Genomic DNA, 24,084 nt, shown 5'->3' with positions numbered 1-24,084 from the left:
CCAAGCTGTAGTTAAAGTATAGTTATTCCATGTAAATACAATAGGAGAGCAGGACAGAAGATTGAATGAGATATAGTAGGTGTTTACAGTCTTGTAAACTCCATGGAAAATGTTTACAACTTATCGGGCATATTAGCGAGACGCAGCTGAATTTTATTAGCATAGCATTACCAAATCAGCTGTCAGCAGGATTATCCTGCCACATTGCAAACCCACTTCAGAAGACTTTGGAGACGATCGTAGGAAACAGCTTTCCGGTTTGCAGCTTTGTTTTCACTGAAAACAGCTATTCATCCAGGCAAGAGCCCCAGTTTATTCTGTGCTCACAGAGAGTTGTCTTTTCAACAAAAGCATCAGCTACGATCTGTTCCAGCTGCTTTTGATCAATTTACTGTAAAGGTTAACTGTTGCTCAGTGGTCCATGTGTAAAATGAATAATTCAATGTGTGTCGGTAAAATGCTAATTTGTAGCATGTTGTTACCTAAAGGAAATAAACTTGGATGGAAGTCTGCGTGTTTTAACATGTATTTGTATTATAAAAGTATTAGTTAAAGGGATTATAGATTCTGTTGATCTTGTTGAAAGGAATCTTGTACTGACCTAAAACAATGAGTCGAGCCCTGTGTGTTTTTAAAACTGTTTCAAAACAGTGGCTGTTTAACTGTTCTGTACCGTACTCTGCGACCAGGAAGGCTTTTCTGTTATGGATAAAGAAAACATTCGATCAGATTACTGGTGTGTGTTGTCCAGAATATCTGCACATGGAAAAACTGTTTTCTTGTGTTGGAACAACCCGACCTGAGTGACCTCAGCTCCAGCCTTTGAATCCTGCAAGTTTTCTTTTTATAGCTGACCTCATAATTACTTTCTTGAGCCAATTATTTCTTAAATAGATCACAATGGGGACTCTTTAGTGTTTTAACTAGTAAGGGAAAAGCCTGTGTCACTAGCTGGCTGTGACTGGGAATTCCCCAATGATTGCATGCAAATGACGGTGAGCCTCCAAGTAGTCATCCATGGTTTTTTGGAACTCAGGAAACACAGCGCCCCCTGTGGCCTTCTGTGGGTCTGTCAGGGAGCTATTCGTGCTGAACCTCCTACACAGGGATGTCTTGTTCCTCATCACATGTTAAAAGGCCAGTGGCTGTCTTCACTTCCTCCTTCTCCCCGTGTGCAGATACAGGGTTCAACTGGTTTTGCAAAGAAATGATAATGTTACTTTGGCCAGGTCTTAACTTGTTAGGATCTTAAATACGTCTTTAGACCTGCAGGAATAGAGGAGTGTGAATTGGTCCTGCTGTGTCAAAATTAATATGGAGTATGTGTGTTCTTCCTCCCAGTGCACTACCAGAAGATCGTCCACAGGGATATCAAGCCCTCCAACCTTCTTCTTGGAGATGATGGGCACGTGAAGATTGCCGATTTTGGAGTCAGTAACCAGTTTGAGGGGAACGATGCATTGCTGTCCAGCACGGCAGGGACCCCAGCGTTCATGGCTCCAGAGACCCTCACAGATCACCGCAAGAGCTTCAGTGGGAAGGCAAGAGGGCCTCTGCTTCCTTAGATCCAGCAGGGTTAAACCCTTGATGAAAGAGCACCAGCTGATACACGGCTTGGATGTTTCTGTAACCCAGGAGATAGTTGCTCACCTTTCATTAAGAAACTAGTTTTGTAATTTTTGAGACATACTGGGCACTTTGAATAGTACATATGTGCTGTGCTTCTAGGAGTGGTGGCCAATCATATCTTAAAGAACAGACAGGAGAAACATTCACTCGTGAGCAAACTTAAATTTCTGAAACCCATCTTCAGTTCTTTTTAGATAAAGCGACATTCACAAAAAATGTAAAGCACTGTACAGTACCTTAAAATCTGTAAAACACTGACAAAAGACTCAAGCATCAACATATAGCAGATAACACACATGATACACTCTATATGAATGCCAGTTAAGACAAGTAATTTGTGAAATTGAAAGATGATGAAAGAAAACTCCAAATTCCTGATCTCATACTGTAGGTTAGTATTACACAGCCTAGGTGCATAGCAGAAGGCTCTGCCTCACATAGTGTAGCTAGGGGTGTGCTTTTTCAGGTGAACAGAAATACAAGGCAAGTGTGAGGGTCTGAAATCAAGAGCATTATCTTGTACAACATTCAATGGGAAGGCAGTGCAGGGAGCTCAAACAGGGAATATACTGTAGTTTGTCAGACCTAGACAGAATTCCTGGTGTTGAGCTTGCATTAATAGCATTCTTACATGGTAACTGAGTTTTGTTATATGTAGTGTTAAACCTTTGTATAGATATGTTACATTCAGTACATTACACAATGAGAGAGAACAAAGTACCAAGAAAAAGGAAGTAGAAGTTCTGTTTTTTTTCATTTTTAATTTCATTTGCCTGCTGGTCTCTTTTTTCGCATGACCAGGGGAGTCGTAACTCGAGCACTCAAGCTAGCTTGCTTCCAGTGAGTCCTTTATAAGTCCTGTTCCTTTTCTTGTTCAAATAAAAACATCATTTCTACCGTTGTAACCTCGGTGCTGAAACAGCCCTGGTAAGATTGCTATGGTAACAGTCACATGGAATCGGTGACAATACTTTAGCATGATTTGAGACCACGCTGCAGGTTTGCAGTGTAATGAATTGACTTTGGAAACCTAAGAGATCCACCTTGTTTATGCATCATGAAATTATTATTCAGAATATATAGACGTCTTACTATTTTTAACTTCATGGAGCAAATCAACACAACAGGCGTCACTGCCTTTCAATATGAAGTCACACATACATACATTTAAGAGAAGTCCAACTAACTCAACTTCATCAGATGAGAGATGAGCATATTGGGGAAAAAAAAAAGCTAGCAGAATGTACACCCAAAGTTGTTGAGATTCTGTACTTTCTGATGTAAATTAGTGAAAACAATATATTGAGCTGGATGCACAATTGGTTTAAAAAGATCTTGTGTAACCAAAGATTGATTAATTTGCAAACATTGCTCATGGGGGGAAGCCTTACTTTAAAAATCAAATAATTCAGAAACAAATTCTACACATGATGAGCAACGTGTGAAAAAAATGAATAGCCATCCATCCGTTTTCCAACCACTTTATCCTGCACAGGGTTGCAGGGAAGTTGGTGTAGTGGGTGCAAGGCAGGATACACCCTGGATGGGACACCAGTCCATCACAGGGCAGACTTAGATACAAACATGCATGCACGCACACCAGGGCCAAATTTTCCCAGAAGCCAATTAACCTTCCAGCATGCCTTGAGACTGTGGGAGGAAACCGGAGCACCTGGAGGAAACCCAATGAGCTTGCAGAGTTTTAATAGTGAGTGGACTCACAGCTTGCATGAAAAGTCAACCCCTGATGTGAGGTAGAAAAACTTGACTATACTTTAATACAGGATGGATTGTTCTTTCACTCTAATTGGTTTTGAAAAGACTACTTGTGCTACACTGAAACTGTTGCTCTCAGTGTGGCTTAAGTGGCTCCTCTTGATTCTGGCTGTGAATTACGAGGGGTTTAGCTATCTGTTGAGGGGGAGATACTTGTTAGCAGGTCATGGCACATACAGTACCTACAGTCCCACTATCAGCTAGACCCAGGCTGGCACTGCTGCCAGAACAGCTGGAGCAGCCTTAGAGACAGTGCAGTATTTGTCTTGATGTAATTCCTGAACAAGCAGTAAAACTAAATACATTATGCAATAATTGAAGTTGCCTGTTTGAAAGGGGTCAGCCATGGGGGTGTCTGGGCAGAGCTGCGGACTCCTGAATGAAGGGTTGTGAGTTCTTGTTCCAGGTGGAGGCCCTGTTTCTAGTTGACCCTGGGAGCCATGGCAACCCCAGCTTTTTAAAGGGTAGCAGAAATCTGTGGTAAAAAAAAAAATCTAGAACATTGTAAACGTCGCAAGTCACTTTGGATAAAAGCGTCGGCCAAATGAATGATCATAAAAAAAGATTTAATACATAGTTTCTAACAGCCCTGGAATGCATTTGCCTTGAGGAGCCATGGAAAATCTCTCACTCCTGACAGGAGCTGAGGACCCTGTGATAAGAAGTGAGGTGCCCTGTAACCAGCTGATACAAGAAATTAATATGAATTATTATTAGATGTTAGCAGATAAACTGTTCTTCTGATGAGCCCAATAGAATCCCATCCTTAGGCTGCTTTGACTGAGAAGTGAACATCTTTAACAGTCTTTCACCATGTCTTATGTGGCTAGATGAGTATGATGCTGAGCCTAATGCCTTCTAAAAATGATAACGCACATATACAGTACAGTATTTATGCACATCTGCTTGCACTAGAACCTTCCTGGGTCAGTTGTTTTAAATTGCTATTCCATGCCACACGAGTTGTGTTTTCTGAATAACAATTGGGTGGTTAATTTTCTGACAGCGCTGCTTCCTATGAAATGGGTATGCTGTGGCAGTGCAGTCGGGTTGATGTCCGTTGTGACCTTGAGATGCTGTGGCACATAAGCAGAAGTATCTTCACATGCCAGGGACTGATAAAGCTCACAAGTGCAAAACTCCAGGCTGAACTCCACCACTGCACCACAGATGTGACTAGGAACTGAAAGCTGTGCAAAGAGACTAGGGGAAAAGAAATGCTGCCTTTGATTCCTAAAATTAAAAGGAGATTTGGGAAAAGAGATTTCCCAAGCTAAAGCTACCATAGAGCTTGATATGGAACAGGAACACTTATACAGAATATGGAGGTGACCAAATTCAGTCTAGGCTGCCTCATATAGATCTGCTTGCTCTCTGTGACTGTAACCTGACTCTCTTATGCTCTCTCTCCTGTTCTGTTCAGTCACTTGATTGGTTTTAAAATCAAAGTGATCGCAATGGAAGCTGCCCTGCGTTGTTCGGCATGCTCATCCGTCACCATTGCACTGTCAGCTGCAGTACCGAATCTCACACTCTCAAATCAATAATGAGCCCTCTGCTGCCCACATATGCACAGCCCAGCTCTGCACAGTAAGGATATGATCTGCAGCTATGGTTGTCTTCATTTCGGCATCATGGGTTATTTCAAAATCATGCAGTGCTTTTTACTTTTTAAAATATATGGTTGTATAAATCTACAGGCTGTGTTATATTGTTCTTGTTGTTGCTGTTGAAGAATTAAAACTGCAAGTGCAGTGGATACCATTGCAACAGGGACAAAGCCTTCAGAAATTGTGAATGAATGTATATTGTCCCCGGGGACATTATTAAGATTAGGCTTAATAGAGGGGCAGTATGTCTGAAGTGTTATTGTCAAAGAAAACCTTTTATATTCCTTAAACAGCAAGTGGCTGTTTAAACAGGGGTTCCCAATCCTTGTCCTAACAACCCCAACACCTGTTTGTTTTCAATGCAGCTGAATTCTTTACTTAAATGAATTGAATTTCAAACCAATAGGTTACTTGGTTGGAACGTTTGCAGGTTACTTTACTTATGAAATGCAATAGTTAAAAAGCAGCCTCCTACTGTACATGTTTAGGAACTGAAAACAAATAATTCAGATTAAACCTATTATTAAGGCCTATTGAGGGTTCAATTATTTAATATAGTGATCAGGTAGAACAGTAATTAGCAGATGTGTGGGTCCCCATGAACACGATTGAGAACCCATGGTGTTACAGATTATTTTTCCTTACATGACCACTGAAAGATCATCCATTTCATGTTTATTACTGTTCTCCAATAATTAGTCTTCACAGTATCCTGTGGTACCCATCTCACTGTCAGCCAACACACTTTTTCATTTAGAAATAATGAGTAGCATTGCTTCAGAAAATCTGATTAAAAACAGTATCGTTCAGTTTTTTTAGCTGCAGAAAATTCTTTGGCCGAAATGCCTTACCACTGAATTCTTTTTGTTTTTCACATATTAGCAAATGACTTGGTGCAGAGCGTAGCTGGAGTGGGGTTTCTCAGTAGGTAGCCCACTCTGTTATTAGACGGAGGATCGAGAGGTTAACTCCTGCCTGAGGATTGCCTCGGCACACTCCATCAATCAAAATGGCAGCAGCTCTCTTCAAGCAGCTGCCTGGGTGGAATATAAAAGGCAAGGAGCAGACTGAAAAGACAATTAAGAAATACAAGAAGGGCTGACGTCTTTACACAGTATGGCACCAGAGTCTCTTAGTGGCCCAGAAAGCAGTCCATTCCTGAGTCAAAGCCTTGAACAGACCATTGCGTGTTACTCCATCGGAATGGTTCTTTATGTTTTGGACGGAAGCAGGACAAGGAATGTAATCTATACAGTAGGTTCCTGTGTGATTTTTTTAACTATCCAAGTGTTCCATGTTTCTGCCCCAGGTGACCCTTGCAGTAAGTATGTGAAGTATATGTGGAGAATCTATCCACGATCGTAAAGCCTCTAGTGCATGCTGAGGGTCACAGAGGCTATAGAGCAGCATTACCAATTTCCCATCACATCTCGGAAGCTAAGCAAGGTTGGGCCTGGGAGACCTCCAAGGAAACCCACCCGTCGGTTGCACTCTTCCATGTGAACCTGAATTTCCAAACCATTTCCCCAATCTGGTGACAGGGAACTGCGCAGTAGGAGGTGGCATCCTTCTGATGAGACTTTAAACCAAGCTCCTTTGTACCTGGCCATTAAAGATTTGATGACAGTGTTCATAATTGCAGGAATGGTAGGATTTGGAAACTGTATATTTGACCTTTGCCATGCTCATTGTGGGGTACCCTTTCCCCTTTATTCAACTAGTGAAGTGATTTCCTACTGTACTGTATATTCCTATATTCCTACTAAACTTCATCCTGATGAAGAGTCCAATAGAAAAGCAATGAAGTATTATTTTTAAGTATTGTTAATAATAATAATAATAATAATAATAATAATAATGAGCCACCTTAGTGTCTGAGTGGAGCAGCTAATATATCCAGGTCTCCTGTGTTTCTTTCATACCACAACAGGACTCTGTTGTCTCGCATTACTGCTGTTATAGATTTTTTTATGGATTGTACCTCGTTTGCTCACCAGGCATTCGTGTCTTTCAGGCTCTGGATGTGTGGGCCATGGGAGTGACTCTCTACTGTTTCGTGTTTGGGAAGGCAAGTGATCCATGCTGATGTTTTTGCTACTGCGAGACTTAATTTGCCGCTTTGCTGAGAACATACAGTATGTACTCCAAACTTGAGCACAGTAAGGAGCTGTTTGTCCACCACACTAATTTACCTTCCTACTACAAAGAGCACTTATCATTAAGATCTGTGGCAGAACTTGAATGTTTCCTTTAATAGAACTGCAAGATTTATATAGATGTATCCGCAAGACTGATATATTGAAAATTTACAAATGTTTTCTATTTGGAATGAACAGACTAAAATAAAAAATACAGCCCTTGCTATTTTTAGGTTTCCATAGCATTTAATTTGAGATTAATTTTTCTTATCTATAGTGTTGATTTAAAAAATAAAGAAATGACAACAACGAAATAGATGTTCCCAACATTGGAAAGAGACATTGTTACATTGATGCAAAATGTGGGAACTCTCTGTGTGTTTTTTGATTGTATGAAGCAGCTGTTTAAAGTAATGGATTTTATTTTGGAAAGAATTCTGCTTTTTCTTAGGTTATGTTCTCTTTATTTTTAGTGTCCTTTTATAGATGAATACATCCTGGCATTGCACAACAAGATCAGGACTAAACCTGTGGTGTTTCCTGAAACGTGAGTCAATTTTCAATGCCGAGTTTTTAACAGCTGAAAATCAAGATCTTAAAGTTGTGCGAGTTTTTATTCTTCTGCAAATTCTGCAAAAGTCCAGTTTGGAAACTCATGTAATCCCGAAAGGCAGTAGAAATTGTTTCTTGGAGGAATTGTCATTTCTATACATTATGTTACTATACACCCCAAACAAAACTGTCTTGTCTTAAGAAAAGCTGGTTGTTTAAGATTAACACAACTAAAAAAGGAAAAAAAGCTGCTAATTCTAGAGAAGTCTAAACCTGCACAACGAACAAAATTAGAAACAGTCTTAAAATCAAAGTGAAATGACAGCAGCAAGTGTTTTCATAAACACTGCAGACATCAGATGCAGGCCATGTAGTGAAAACACACAAAGGGAGGTAAAATCAGAGCACATAGTGTTGGAAAACCCCTACAGAAACAGAGTGATGTTTTTCCACCCATGAGCTCACTTTCCATCCTCTCAGTATTCCAGAATCTCTTAATTAATGTTCAGTCCTCACAGGCCCTTCTTACTGCCAGTTCAAGTATCTGTCCACCTCATTCCAAGTGTTTGGTTTTAGTGGGGGTGGTGACCTTTATCAATGTTTTGTTGGGTCAATGTTCCATTCTTTTCACAGGCCAGCTATCAGTGAGGAGCTAAAGGACCTCATCCTGCGAATGCTGGACAAAAATCCAGACACTCGGATAAGCATTCCTGAAATAAAGGTATGGAAAAACTTGCTGGCTCAAGCATTGCTGCCTTTTGCTATAGGCCTACATTTTTTCTGATATTGACAGCATGACTAGGACTGATTTTCATGTCTCTAGCTTGTGAATGGTATATATTAACCCCCCAAAAATCTTGAATGTTCAAGGGTAAGCTTTTTTGACATGTCAGGTTCTGTTTATTTGGGCTTTAAAACAGCCATTTCTGTTTATTTTCTATTAAATATCTCCACATGTTGGTAAGGCTCATGTTTAGTCGTAACCACAACGCTGCAGCGAAGAGCCCTTAAATCATCTTGATAACAGGATTCTCAGAATCTGTCCCACCAAAAGCACGGCAGAAGAAGAACAGAAAGCCCCTACCAGGAAGGTATTATTAATCACGTCCACATATGCCTGGTGCACTTTAGTTTTGCTTGGTTTCTTTCAGACATCTCTCATCTTCCATCCAAATGATAGCGCTTATTTCAAAAAAGCTCCCCAGTGTTGTTCTGCTGGCGCTCGGTAGCAGGTGTCTGCGCTTTCTTTGCAGCTGCACCACTGGGTGACCCGAGGCAACACAGAGCCCCTGCCCAGAGAGGAGGAGCACTGCACTGTGGTGGAGGTGACGGAGGAAGAAGTAAAGAACTCTGTCAAGCTCATCCCCAGCCTGTCTGCTGTGGTAAGAGGTCCACACACTGCCCCCTCCACATTCACAAGAGTTTCACCGCCTTTCATAAACTGATGGAGTGTATGCTTAGACGAAGCTCTGCGTTTCCTGGCAAGGTTACCTGATGTTAAAGCGAGGATGGTTTCACTCATGTTAAACGTGGTTCCATGGCAACAGAGTGTCGGAATTAAAAGACAAACTTCAGTGTTTCCTATCTCGCTGCCTCTTGAAAACCAATGTATTTTAGATTCAATGCTAAATCCATCAACATTTTAGTGCACAGCTTGAATTGGATAGTGTCCCATTTTAATAAATAAAGCAAACCGAATCTAGCATGCCCTGTTAGAAACCTCACCATACTCGGAGCGAGCACTACCCTACACGCTGCTTGGCATCCTGTTTCAGGAACCTCTTCTGCTCCTGTTTCTGTGAGGACTGGAAAGCTCCTCCTGGAACCTTGCCTTTTGTTATTTTAAATGTTAACATTTATATATTTATTTCAGTAAGGGGCCATTCCCATCGCTGCTTAATAAATAATGAGCTGTCTGCTGTACAGTATGTGCCATTTAATACAAGTTGGGCTGAGATCCTATCCAAGACGCACTGTCAGCAAAAGACTGAGAGGCAGTTAGGAATGCATTCAGCCATTAGAAATGGGGAAAAAGAAAAACTGCTAGGATTCAGGCCCCTTGCCAGTGGAGAGCAAATCTACTGTAAATGTCACAAGATGACATGACACACATTGAACCCACATCTAATCTAACCACCTGTGCTGAAAGTTGCTTTTAACATATGGAGTGTGTATTGTGTATTAAAATGTAAGTCGTATTTTGAAATGAAAGAATGGGGACGTTTGTTTCATGGATCTTCTCCATGGGCTCTCTGTGTTAGAGGCAAGCTCTGTGTAACGGCGAGTGTCCTGTACGTGTCTTGTGACGTAGATTCTGGTGAAGGCAATGCTGAGGAAGCGATCGTTCGGGAACCCGTTTGAGTGCCACAGCAGGAGAGAGGAGAGGTCCATGTCAGCTCCTGGAAACCTGCTCATGTAAGTGTGTCCCAGCTGCAAGGGGAGGAAACAGCTTTGTTGCCTCTCACCTCACTCTTAAGAGGATACTTAAGAATCTAAGGAATTCAAAATTCCTTAGATTACAAGGTTACGAATGAGAGGAGGCCATTCAGCCCATCTTACCTGTTGGCTTGCAAACCTGACTGTCGCCAACAAGTGAAAAGATTTTGTATTAAATCTAAAACCATAAAACAAGAGCACTTCACTGTTGTGCTCAAAGTTTTTTAAAAATCACTTTTGAAAGATCAACAAGGGTAGACCATTCATTAACTACAGTTGGTAAGGTATTGATTTTAAAGACTGTAATACAGCAACAGCATTAGCATCATCATTATTATCTATTCATTCATTTTCTAAACACTTGATCCAATACAGGGTCATGGGGCAGCAGGAGCCTATCCCAGCAAGCAATGGGTGCGAGGGATAGCTCACAGACACAGACACGCACACACTCACACCTGGGCAGATATTCCCAAAAGCCAATTAACCTACCGGTATGTTTTGTGGGAGGAAAGCGGAGCACCTGCTGTAAACCCATGCAAAGACGGGGAGAACATACAAACTCCCTTGCTGCTGTGAGCTTGTGTGTGTAATCATGTGTGCTGTGATGGACTGGCATTCAGTTCAGGGTGTTGTCCCACTTTATATGCGTATTGTTTCTTCCTGAATAGTGTCTGGGTTGAGATGACCCTCATCAGCAGTTAGTAACTGTCTGATAATAGATGAAATTGTAGCACAGTGTACTGGTAAATGCAGAATAATTTTATTTATTCAGGACTGCCTGAATAATCTTCTGTAATAGAAACACAACATTCAGTAACCTGATTTGCGTTTGAAATCTGTATTTGCATTTTATGGCTTCATAAATATTCTGATCGTCTTTGCTTTAATTATGCAAATAGAAAAACAGTTTGTTTTTGGAATTCTGTCAAATTAGCCAGAGGATCTTTTATTCTTTGTTTTCTTGAGATCACAGTTTGATGGTTTCTTTTATTCCATTCGCTGACTGAAGAGAGAAAATTCCACTGGGTATCCCAAGAGTGTGAGTGGCATTTAAAAAATTTGGAGTAGAACACTATATGTACAAAGCAGTTGTATATTAGGTGAAGTGGCTGGCTTTCTGAAGAATAATGCGTGGTACTTAGTGGACAGCTGGTGCACTAATTAGTGTTGGAAATGAAAATCAGTTGTCTGTTTCCGGTGTTCGTATCCTTCATTAGACCTGACTGCCACACCCCTACCCTACTATCTAACCATCTTGATTTTTTTCCTTACATTTAAACTAAGATCTCACTCCTACTGGTGATATAGGATATGAAGTAGTGGTTAGGTTTGGTATGTGCACTGTTTGTGAATCTAAAATCACTGATCTGTGTTGCATCAGGGGGTTTACTCTGATTTACTTACTGATTTGCTTATCTAGATTATGAGATGTTATAATCCCTTAAAAGAACTCTACTTAGTCTTATATAATTTATTATCTACATTTAAAAATGGGCTGTTTATGGTCTCTAAATAAATGTGAAGACTCAGTTGGGATCAGAACTCAAATTTTATATTTCCAAACAGCCAATTTATAGTATTATTATGCCTCCTCATTGCAGTCCATTGATAATTTGCAGTACTATTAGTATAAGGTATTCTCTCACTTTTGTGACTGAATTTAAAGCAGATACCAGATTCATCAGAAGCCAGAAGGGGAGTTAATCTTGATCTTGTTTGTTTTCTATTAGATAATAAATGCTTTTTTAATCCTGAAATACCAGTCCTATACAGGCAGGATTTGGTTATGTAACAGTGCCACCTGTTGAGACTAATTTTAAGTACAGTTTTTACATGGATTCGATCTGTTTTCGATGTCTAAGGAGACATTTCTCTGTGCAGCTCTTTATAATACCTTTTGTAATATTTATGGTTCTGAATTTTAATTGCTGTGAAGTGCAAGTACGGTATTCCTCAGAATTATTGAGACATGTTTGATCTGTGAAAAAAAGCAAAGAACAATATACACATGAATGATCTAATCCTGCAGTTGGTACTAGCTAATGTTGGCACATTCTGTTATTTTCAAAAGGTAATCAGTGTTGTACTTATAACTGTCTTATTTTTAGTGGTGAGAGACCTCTTTGGACTATTTCATTGGACAAGTTAAAGAAGACGATTGACACATCTTTTCCAGGATGGTCCAGGGTTAACTAGACAATCTTTCAGATAAACTGTAGGACGCATGAATTGTTCTCCATGTTGCATTATTTGCATTTTTATGTGTAGTTTAATACATCCTTACCCCGATCTTACTCGGAAATCCATTTGAAGTTTTAGAGGGACGAGGCTTGTGTCTTTTAGAGGAAATCCTGAGTGGGTATCTCAAACTGGAGTTAAGGATTGGTTTCTGTTAGAACTCTCTCTCGATCATTGATCCTAGATGATCATTGTTTTATGGGTCATTAGAAAAGCATGATACTGCAATGATTCCTTCTTCACATGTTCATAGTGGACTCTGCCAATGTAACAACAAACTGCATCTCACTCTCGTGAAGGAAATATTTAGCCACACAAGAGAGAGCACACTTCTGATCCTTGGTGGAAATAGTGAAGTAAACAGAAAGTATTTTTAATCCCTTCCAGATGAGACCTGCAGTCTTTACACTGGTAATATTATTTCTAGAGGTGTTTTGATTTTATTTTCGGTTATTATACAACAGTTGCTGCATGAACCTCTGTAAAGGACTACAGTGTTATATTTAAAATATAAAATGATGAGAATTGGTTGAATCTGGCACAGAAGACAAAGTCCCAAACGCCAGATTGATTGGTCTTTTCATGTTGTCCCTGACATAGATCTCACACAGCAGACCTGATGAGATAAAGAGTTACTGGCTGTACAGAGCAGGTGCATCTCTTTATACCAATGTATTCCCTCTTGGCTAGCATTTCAGTTTTACAGTACTTAGTCCTTTATTTCTAGAGCAAAATTTTAAGCCAGTAGTGAGCTGGATTGTATGGCTCAAGGAAGAAGGGACAGGTAAACTTTGGCTTGGGGGTTTATGTTACTGTTTAAGTGCTACCTGTACATTGCTACCATCTTGTTCTCCCATAAGTACAGAATTCTAATTTCTCCCCTAGTTTTTCAGCACCTTCTTTTGTAATCTGGGATGCTGTCTGGGACGTACATGGCCACACACAAATCTGTAAAGTTAAATGAGAACTTAAGCCAAGCCTTTGTGTGGATCTGCTCACAGGAGGCTAGGCCTTTTCTTGGAAAGACTAGTGTTCTGTAAAGAAAGTCTGATATAAGCCCACAGCACAGAAAGCACTGTGAGATACCTTTAGCATCTGACCTCCTGCTTTGCTGTACCTTTGTAGAAAATATGAAGGAAAAAAATGGCAAAAGTATTATTTTTCCATCCCTCGTCCAGTTTGTCACATTCCCAACCGTACACCTAGTGCTTAGGATTATGTGTGTACATAACAACAATATATTCTATGTGATAATTTCCTGTTTTATGTTAAAAAGACAGTGGTTCTACAGAGTGTGTTTTGCTGTGTTTGGTCCACAATCATTTTTCCAAGTTACCGTGCAAAATTGTCACAGTTTGAACTTAATCAAAGGACACATTGCTTTATGGCCTTTTGTTGTTTTTCTGCGCTGATCCCACTTGGCTCTTTTTGGGCAAAGGGCAACCTAAAGGGTTGCCGTGGTGATTTGCACTTGACAGAGGATGGGGAAATTGGAAAACAGAGTGCTACACGGGTGCTGTCCTTTTGATTCAAGTTCCTCTGCCTCTTCTCTCCATTCTCATGCCATACAAGTCACTCAGCTGATGCCAGTTTTGAAATTCTCCTTTTCCTCCACTGTTTGCTGCAGGGACAGGTGGCTGTTCCACTCCTCTGTAAAAGCTCATCCTTCATTAAGGTAACTGTGTGCTGTGCTGGTGTGGTGTTAGTCCCCTGTTGTCTGCAGATCTGTGTTTCCCTGGGTATCGAAGTTTTGCCGTGTTTCCCCAGTTGTGCCCGTGTTGTCTATCTTGTGTCCTCTGTTTGACTATAAGTTTCATGGGTCCCGATGAACTATGTTGCTGTTTGTTAAGTCAGATAGTAATCCCTCCCAGCGCCACGCTAGCCTTTGCCTTACAATTAACAAGATTTAAAAAAAAACTTTCTAGTAGGCTAAGAGGAAGTAATAATAATAAACTTTATTTTATATAGCGCCTTTAAAGGTGGCTTCTCAAAGCCCTTAGTGTAAAAGATCCACAGGCTTGGAGCTCTTAATCTTAGGTACAGTATTTTAGTAATAAAAAAAGTAATAAAAGTAATAAAAAAATATGCCACCACTGATTCAGGCATTTACTCTGGCTAATCATAGTTTTTGTGATTAGCTCAATTGTCATTCATTTTGTGTTCTGAAGTGAAGAATTACCAGGTTATTTGCCTCATCTGTTTTTTGATTAAAAACAAAAAAACGGATCCCTCGTCTTTATTTTTTCAATCATTCTCCTCAGACGTACTGGTCTCTAAAGCAGCACTGCATTTCACCACTTACTGTACCTCTGTAAGCCTGCTGTCTCCAGCTCTGAAGACTGTGCCTTAGAGTCCAGAATTACTGTGAAGAAACAGAAAGAGATTTCAGCAAATGTTGGTGTGCACTAAATCTAGGTCAGCCTTCAGGGATGTTTGTCAATGGAAGATGCCTGGCATGTCTCCTGAAAGAATCTCCACAGGCATCCATATTTTCCCAAATCCTACAAAATATTCCTCAACTCTTATGTGCTTGACACTTTTTGAATTAACCAGCACAGAACCTATCTGGCATCGATGTTGCCACTGTCAAATAAAAATCTACAGATAAAATACAATAAGAGCTTACAATTTGTAAAACGCAAGCAGATTGAAATGTCTTGTTTTGTATTCTCACAGAGATACAGCTGTGACGAGGTTTTTGTAGATTTATTAAACTGCATATTTGCATCCAGATAAATGAATAAAGTAAACACTTTTTATGCTGATTGTGTTTTTAAGAGAGACTACTGATGTCAGTGCAGGAAATTATTTTTACTCTTTTGCTTTTGTTTCAGCAGTGTACAGAATGAACTGTAGATGGTCCTTTAGTACACATAGTGAAATATCTGCATTGCTCTGGTTTGGAATGAGCATGTGTAGGTTGCTTGCTGTTAGACTGCTAGACTAAGCTTGAAGAAAGAAATGCTACTTCTGAACTTCAAAATGTGTCAGGAAGGTCTTCAGCAACTGGGCCTATATATCTGTTTAAAGTAGCTTTTCAAGGGTTAAAATGAGGCACCCCCACCTGAGATTAAACCCACAGCCTTCGAGTTTCGGTACAGAGCCCTTCAAAAAACAGATAGCTTCTATGATAGGAACTCGTCTTCCTTAAGCTTTTTAGTTATTATCTGGAAAAGAGTGTGAGGTAGACAAAGCTGTGTGTTAAACAAATCAAGATCTTTTTAGATTGCTGTAGTTCTAGACTTAGTCCCTATACCCCATTGTGTGCTCTTCCCTATGAAACCTAGTGCTTTGCAGAACCTGATGGATTTCTGTGCGTTTGTAGTTAGGTCTGCTCTGGAGTGAATGATGGATTTCTGGAAATATTACTGAGCTGGCTGCTATCTTAGCTTCTTAATCACGCCATGGATCGTTCTCCAAGGTAAGTATTAATCAGAATAGACAGCATCTCTCCCCCTTGCTTAACTGGATCCTGTTCCATCTTGCTATGATTTGCTTGGAGTTTTAGCTACTCGGATCTGTGGTGGCTGAGGTTTGGAAGGGTGTGGTATTGCTTAGTGCCTCTAATGTAGCCTTCTTATTCTAGCTTAGTGGCCCTTTGGGTTGGACTAGGTACCATAAATACTGGGCTTGGGGGACAGAGGAGGTATTATGTTGTTTTACCTTTATTTTGTTCTGTTTTGAAAATAAAAACCAAGGAAGAGGTAGCTGTGAACTTTGAGGTTAAGGTTTCTGTTGGTGTCTGTTGTAAGGATTTTTTTTTCTCTTTTTTGTCACATAAATATTTATCCCCCAGCTGGACCTATTCTGTTGTTTTTTTTACAAATCTATTTTGATTTAAACAGGACAAAAGGGTGCCAAAATCTTTAGCCTTTTACTCAGCCTGTTCCTTGCAATCATAATGTGCATTTCAGACGCTACTTTTAAATAAGGAGATGTGGTTTCAAAATCCATCTGAAGAAAACTGTGAAACCCTAGAAAGCCCTATTCTGGCAATTGTGTTTTAAAGCAAGAAGAAGAAAAGTTTGAAGCCAAGTGAAAGATGAGGCCTTGTCATTGGTATTCTGTGTGAACTATCTCAAGCCTAAGGCTTCAGATAATGAAGCTGGCTGAGCTCGTTCTGGACCTATTTATCACATAAAGTGGATTAGTGACAGATCTTTAAATGAAACCTCCCTCTCTGAACAAGCACTGTCAGTTAGAGTGAGGATTTATCGGGCTGTTGGTGAGGGTTGGACTGGGCAAGGACAGCTCCCTCCCCACACACATACAGAAGTGGAGGTTATCTCAAGCACCGTTGCAATTAATCTTCAAGGGAAGTGCAGGGCCAAGTTAGCCTAGATTTCTCAGTTTGAGGAGGTCTTCTCATGCCTCTTTGTCACTCTCCGCTCCTGTATTGAAAACCGGTATCAATCTGCTGTGCTTTCACACTCCAAAGAGCCGTCTGTTTTCCATGGCCTTGGTGCTCTTCAGCGTATTTCCTGGACCTTGACTTTCCAACTTACAGATTTTGCATTCTGTTTCCGGTTTCTTACAGGCAACCTCTTCTTCATAGCATCCAATTAATTTTTCAGACAGGGGGTGAATTGTAACCGGACCCTATAGTACAATGGATGTTACCCTGTTCCAGCAAAGTCTAGACAGATTTCTCTGACATTCTAAAGCCAGTGTGTGCCCATCAGTGGAAATACAGTATTAATTTGTCTGTTATGAACCCGTTCATACAGATCTGAAAACTTTATGAACAAAATTAATAAATGGTTGGGTTGTTCTTGTATCTTTTCACTGGGAGCTTCTTTTGAAAATGTTATTTAAAGAAATCATGGGATCTTTAATGAACAAGACGTCAGCACCTCAGTTTAATGTTTCATCTGAACAATGGCACTTCCTACAGCACAGTATCTCAGTACTGTTTGGTAGTCTGGGCCAGAGGTAAGACTGCCACCTATTGGATCACCAACACCATTTAAGGCACTGACATGATTTCCTATCCAAGTACTGACCAGGCTCAGCCTTGCTTAGCTTCTGACATCTGATGACATCAGGCTACCAGGTGGTCACATTGCTGACTAACTTTATTCTTATTCGCTCACTTAAACATCATCTCTGGAGATTACATCTTAATTTCTTAAATTACAGTTTGAAATATTCAAAATTTTTCTTTTTAAGTTTCCATTAAACGGTTTCAGCAAAAAAGCAGACAAATCGGGAATGATACTATCACTGCCTGTGCAATAATGCAAGCTGATCAGAAGATTGGTAAACATTGCTTATTGGAGAGAACAAAGTTCTGTATCACCACTTCATATAGTATGAATGTCGTGTAAATGATTAATTGCTAACAGGCTGGATTCTGACATCATGCCCTGACTTTTATTTGTGTATTTTTTTGAGGGTGCTTGACTCAGGTGTTTAAACAGCAAAGTGCAGAGTTTCTTTTTGGCCTGGATCTAATGAGCTGAAGCAGAACAATCTCACCAGCCTGGTGCACTGCATTAATCGCACGTTGTCTCTCCTCTCTGTTGCTCTAGCAGGAAGGAAAGTAGCAGTGATGGGAGCAGGGAAGCAGAGCTGTCCGATGTGAGGGAAGATGAGCCGTCTTCCTGAGCGAGCTGCTGTTTTCTCTGACTGATTCGGGCTGCTCATCCAATCCTGTTCCCCCTACCCCAGTCCTCATCAAGTATGTCCTTCCTTCTTAACACCAGCTATAATTTGCCCCCTCCTCTGTGGAAAAACAAACCACCTCCAGTGTCTGGAGAGAACACAGAAATGCTGTCATGTGAAAGGTTTACCGGTGCTTTGGGACTGCTAGTATTACTGCCTGCCTGTGGTATCTAACAACACCTGACTGTATTCATCTGCAGTTGTGTCTCTGTTTAGCCTTATCCAAATATGCGCTTGTACATTTGGCAGTTCTTCATTGCTCAGAAGGCATTTATTAGTTCAAGGATATCTTGGCAGCTTTATTTATAAAATCCTAGCCCCAGCTTTGGCTGAGAATTCATGGAGACTTACTGTAACTCCCAAATAGACCTGCAATTCAAAGCAAAGGCTTGCATCTATATTAACTGGTTTGAAAGATCTGTACTCGCAGTCATGTGGATGCTTGTTTGTTGTCCATCCTGGGGTATGTTTGCTCCTTCATTCCTTGAGAGGGAAAGGTCAAAAACGTGCATTGCGTCTCTCCCCTCAAACAGAAAGCATAACCTTCTCCTAAGCTCTCTTTTCTCTGGAAAGCCATCCCTGGTGATCTTGTAACTCTGAAGAATGTACACAAGTATCACCCTGTGGGTTTTATTTCCACTTTGCCCTTACCGTACTTGTACAGTAACTAGGAGTTCTCCTTTTTAAATACTGAGCAGCATGATTAGGAGAAGGTGTCTTCCTAGTGCCAGTTTAGCTCTGCCGTTGTTCTGCACTCTTATTGTATTTTGATGCAGTTGACTTGGAACCTTCCATCTATTCTCACTCTAGTTGCAATGATCTGGAACTTGTTCACCCAAATGCTGTGCCAAACCAAAGGCTTCTATTTGACTGCCAGATCTCAGAGGCCAATGCTGCAAAGTGGTTAGCCATACATATCACAGTCCCATAGTGTAATAGGTGTTAGCAAAAAAAAATAATGTTCATGGAAACCATTGCAGGAATGCTCAGACTGTATGTACAGCATGTAGTCACTTAGTGATTTTTAATATGTATTTAATTCACGGTTGCTCACTAGTCATCAGAGTTATACTGAAATCAGTCTCTGAATTATTACCAAGAATGAGTAAGGAAATTTCGTGCAGTATATGGTGGTTAGTACTACAACCCCACAGCTCTTGGGTCCTGGGTTCTGTTCTGGCTTATAGTACTTTGCGCATGGAGTTTGCACATACTTCCTCTGTCTGCATAGCTTTTCTTCCAGTGAACAGTTTTACTCTTACCTCCAGAGACTAGCTGGCAGGGTTAGTTACAGTAGTATCTCTAAATGATTCCTGTGTCTGTGTCCTGCCATGGACTGGCATCCTGACCAGGGCATAGTCCTGCATTGTGCCCTGTGCTTGCAGGGCTGCTCCGGGTTCCTGACACCTTCAAGATGAGTTACATCTTTAGTGTTTTTGCAGCTTTTTTTCTTTACTTAAATACTGAGAGGTTATTGCTGTGGAGCTTTACACAGCTCTGAAAATCTAAAAATCTGAAAAGTGTTCTGTAAATGAACCCTAGTTAAATTGGGGGGAGGCAATACAGCCTTTGGCTTGGACTGTTAGAAAGATGGGATAGAACTGCAAAGCTGATGCCACTGGCACCCATATTAGTCATCGTAATCAGCAGCACTCATTTCCTTTAAAGAAAAGGCTTTTTTTCCTTAGTGAGTGACAGCACAAAGAAAGGGTTTTCTTTCATTTTGGCTGCCGTAATCCTGCAATCAGGACCTAATCAAAATGAACAGCTTTCAAAACTTTACAGCCTTTTCTTGGAACCATGGTTTTGTTTGCTGGCAGATTCGATTCAAATCACAGGGAGATTATTTGTCATTACCACTAATTGCCAGTGATTGCATATTGTGTTCAAATGAAAGCTTGTTAATAGCAGAAGTGTGTGATGATTTCAAGTAGAATATCATTATCTTTCAATCACAAATGTAAAAGCATTGCTTAAATACAATAATTAAACACACTGAGTGAGGGAAATAGTTTTGAGATCCGAACATGTCCCTAGCTTATGACCAGTGTCCTAGATTTAAAGTGTTTTTGAAATACCTTCAATTTGTTTTAATTACCTGCATTTCCCTCCCTTGACTTCCTTTTCCCTGGGATAATTTTTGTTTTGTACAAAATTATTTAATTAGGCTAATAAAAATTGCACAAGCACTCCTGGAAAATTACTTGATGCACTTAAGTGGGTTTAGTACAAGCTTAAGACTCTTTTGTTTGACAGCAGCAAATTGAAATACACAGCTGTTTTTGTCCACAGGAATTGAAATGAAACTTGTAGCTTATTCCCTTATCATTTTATCATTAATGGGGTCTGGGTTCATTTGAAACCACATGTATGGTTTGACATTTTGTTGCTTTAAACAAAATGAGATTTGATGAGATGGATCTTGTATTGCTATAAAAGAAAGCAGTGTTGGTCTTCTGATATCAGTATTTTTGGTTGTAGTAAAGCTAGGGCATGATCTCAAACCCTGAGATGCAAATCTCCACCCCAGTGGTTCTTAGAAGTGGCACAAGTCACAAAGTGGCACGTTGTTGATTACTCAATCATTGATAAGACTGCAGCAAAAATGCACATCAACAGCCATTTGAAGGGGCCGTTGGAAATTCTCCAGCCATTGTTTAACTGTGATCACATCTTCAGGTTTGCAAAGGTTACACAGATTTTCTTGTTTTTTGTGTACTATTGTTACCTCTAGTGAGCTATGCACTCGGCCATGCTGTGCATTGCACTGAGCTTGTGTTTAATTTTAGCAGTGGTTAGCTGAGAGTCAGTGGCCTCATGTCCTAACACTTCCTGAAAAGTGTGTGTGCACTTCCTGCAGTTTCCTGTGACCATGATAGCTGGTAGTTATGGTAAGACTAGATAAGCACATGGTGTTGACAAAATTCAACAAACGTCTACAAGAAATGTTTAAATCGGGATAATCTTTTATTTTTGGATACAAAAATGTTTAATTGACATGAGGCAGCATTAAGGACTTTTATGTATGTTTTAATGCATCATACACATTGTACATTTTTTCATTACTGTATTTCATTTTCTGGCTCTCATAATTATTGTTTCACCACAGTTTCAACACACACAGCCTGATCATTTAGAAGCGCTGTTGCTTCTCATTTTCAGTGCAAGCAAGCAATTTAGAATGTGACAATTAGAGTGATATATTAATCCATGGAAAAGGAACAGCACATTTTAATATATGTAAATGAAAACCAATAAATAACAGGAATAAAAACCTTGAAATGAATGTTTTGAATTTTATTAGTATCTGCTGTAGTGTGAAATTGTCATGTATTTACATGTAGTAACCCTGTGTATCTATTTAGTACAGGTTTAATATTCTACTCTTTCTTTGTATTTTGGCAATTACAAGACTTACAGTATACGGTTTCCTATTCAAATCAGGGCATGATTGTTAGTAATTTAGGTGGCTGATTCTTTTATGCAGTGCAGACTACAACATTATTAACTTTTTAACTATACATTTTATATTTTATAAAGTACTGTACCTTTCTCAAGGGTGAGCCTGGGATTTGAACCCATGACCCTTTCCTGTGGAGTCTTAACCATTCTCCACAATGTCCTCATTCTAGTGATGCATTGATTGGCAACCACAAAAATGATCAAGTCAAATCCTGCATGATGTCTCTTGGACTTTGGATATTGCTTTGTTGGGGTTGATGGTTCTAAGCTCGTAATCTGAGGAAGCTGAACTCAGGGGAGGTGCTTTCTGTAGAGCTGTTGGGGGACAAGTAATAGATGTTTCATGGTCATTTTGTCTTGATATTTCCAGTGAAATGGACATGGGACCTTGGTTCTGTCTCTGACAGAATTAATGGTAAAATAGTTTTCCTTATCTGACTTCATCCTTCATTGACTCAAGTACGAAAATGACAAAATCAGTCTGAAAACTGTGATTTTTGTGTTAAATGCAAAAGGGAACTTCATACTTTTGATCACACTGTCAGGCTTTTCTAAATGAAGGGTGTTAAGTTCGCAAAAAGTTAAATGCTTTCTAAAGGACTATTGAATACAAAACAAAACTGTGTTAGGGGTAGGCCAAAGAGGGATTTATTTTACACTAAATGCGGTTGTTTAGTGCTGAAAAGAATTTAGTCGATTGAATTTAGTTTGCTGTAGAGCCTGTGTGATAAAAAAGACCATTGGATCATGAAATTCAACTGTTTTTTCCTTGATGATGATCTTCCTACGGGCAGATGCAGATCAAAGTAGGGGGGATCACAGATTTATGGATCTCACCTTTAACATCCCTACCCGAGTACAAGCCATAATTGGTTGTTTATTCAAGCATGGAATATAGTGTATATAGAAATTATATTAAAAGCTGTTTAATGTGCAATGACCTGTAATACTGAAGAATGTATAAGCTAATAATTTACAGTTAGTTCATCTTTTATTCCCCATTTTACTGTTTTTTTATTGCTTTATTAAGAAAAAATGTCTCCAAGCAGAATGAGAGGAAAGTAAAGTGGTGAGATGCAATTGTGTTGTACAGTACATATGAATTTATAGTGCTTTATCAGGCACTGTGTGTTACACTAATATGCTTCCCCTCCACACTTCCTGGACATTAGCTGGCTATGCAGAGGCCTTTTTTTCCCCAGAGGGGACAAATATATTTAATGTAGGAAACCACAATCTAAATCAGTGGTTCTTAATCTTGTTGCTTGAGTACAGCTCATGGACCAAGACTAAGAACCACCAACCACCACAGTTGGTGTTTGTAACAGCTGCAACTGAGCCCTTAATCACCTGTTGCTGAGTGGTGCCAGTAACTGATTCACATGCTGGTTTAGGCTTTTTTACTAATTCAGGTCTTGGTTATAAAAATACCCCAGTACAGTTGGTTGTTCTCAGTCCTGGTCCTAGGTAACCCCTGTATCTTCTGGTTTCTGCCCCAGCTGAGTGATTAATCACAGACTAATTTATTTTACTTTTTCATTTGGGAACAATGTTTCAGCTGTTAAAAAGCTGAATGAGATCTTTAACTGTTGCCATCCCTGTGCTAATGAGTGTTTCAGGACTGTCCTCATTCAGGTATGGAAGCTGAATAATAATGAACCAGCAGAAGGAACACCACTCTGTCATTCCCACCTATATCTATCATCAGCTGTTCACCTGGTAAGGGCTGTTTGTTCAGAAATAAGGGAGGAAATTCTGACTTGACACTGAGCATACAGTTGCTCAGGTTGCTGGAAATAATGCAATTTATTTATGATATTTTTTTAAAATAAAAAACTAAGTAAACTGATAAGCAGATCAGTTACAGGAACCAATTAGCACTAGGGATTAAGGGCCTAGTAGGAACGGAAACCTGCAGCCACAGCGGTACTCCAAAAGCAAGAATCTCAGATTTAAAGGATTCATGGCCACCATTTTGAAATGAATAGAAATATTGCAATCTGCTTTCATCTCTCCCTCTTCAAATCCCATGTTATTTATTTAATTGTACGTATTCTGGAGGTTGGTCTTGAATAATTTTTTTAACAATACGAATGAGTTTATTTCCAGGTGTCCTTGTTAACATGCCTCGTGACGTGAGGAAGAATGTGGAAGGATTGGAAGGGTTATTATTTTTTAATCTGGAAGGAAAATGATGACAGTAGGCACAAAACCCCCCTTCTCTAGTTTTGAAGAACAAGTTCCAAGGTGCTAGAGGTTGGGATGGTTATGTGTTATGTACAAAAACAAAACAAGCTCATGCTCATAAACAGTAAAGGGGGACACAAGATCTAAAAAAACAAAGAATCTAATAGTATATATTTCATATATACAGTATAGTTCTCATAAGAAACATCATTTGATGTTGTGCACACTTTATGGTAGTTGAGATGGCCATTTTGCTTCAGAATGGTCAGAGCAGATGCAAGACGCATGCTGTAGAATCAGAAGTCTCTTTAGATGATTCTGTTTCTTACCGCTGTGAAAAGCAGCTAACGCTCTGTCCAGCTGTAAGAATGGACTCCAGCATTGCTGGG

General features: G+C 39.8%; 1 protein-coding gene across 1 annotated transcript in view; it reads left to right on the top strand.

Moving 5' to 3' along the window:
* Window positions 1–18,991, top strand: part of camkk1a (calcium/calmodulin dependent protein kinase kinase 1a) — a 67,478-nt gene extending 48,487 nt beyond the window's left edge. Inside the window, exons 11-18 of the mRNA XM_088906993.1 lie at window positions 1,342–1,541; window positions 7,030–7,083; window positions 7,627–7,700; window positions 8,339–8,426; window positions 8,959–9,087; window positions 10,017–10,120; window positions 14,010–14,057; window positions 17,917–18,991. Of these exons, the coding sequence (XP_088763119.1) occupies window positions 1,342–1,541; window positions 7,030–7,083; window positions 7,627–7,700; window positions 8,339–8,426; window positions 8,959–9,087; window positions 10,017–10,120; window positions 14,010–14,057; window positions 17,917–17,989 (770 nt within the window). The 3' untranslated portion in view covers window positions 17,990–18,991. The remainder of the gene's footprint in view (window positions 1–1,341; window positions 1,542–7,029; window positions 7,084–7,626; window positions 7,701–8,338; window positions 8,427–8,958; window positions 9,088–10,016; window positions 10,121–14,009; window positions 14,058–17,916) is intronic.
* Window positions 18,992–24,084: the final 5,093 nt, after the last annotated feature.

This window comes from Atractosteus spatula, chromosome 27 (genome assembly GCF_055471065.1).
Source record: "Atractosteus spatula isolate fAtrSpa1 chromosome 27, fAtrSpa1.hap1, whole genome shotgun sequence".
Classification (NCBI taxonomy): Eukaryota; Metazoa; Chordata; class Actinopteri; order Semionotiformes; family Lepisosteidae; genus Atractosteus; species Atractosteus spatula.
The sequence above is the reverse complement of the archived record's forward strand: the minus strand, read 5'-3'. Positions and strand labels throughout refer to the sequence as shown.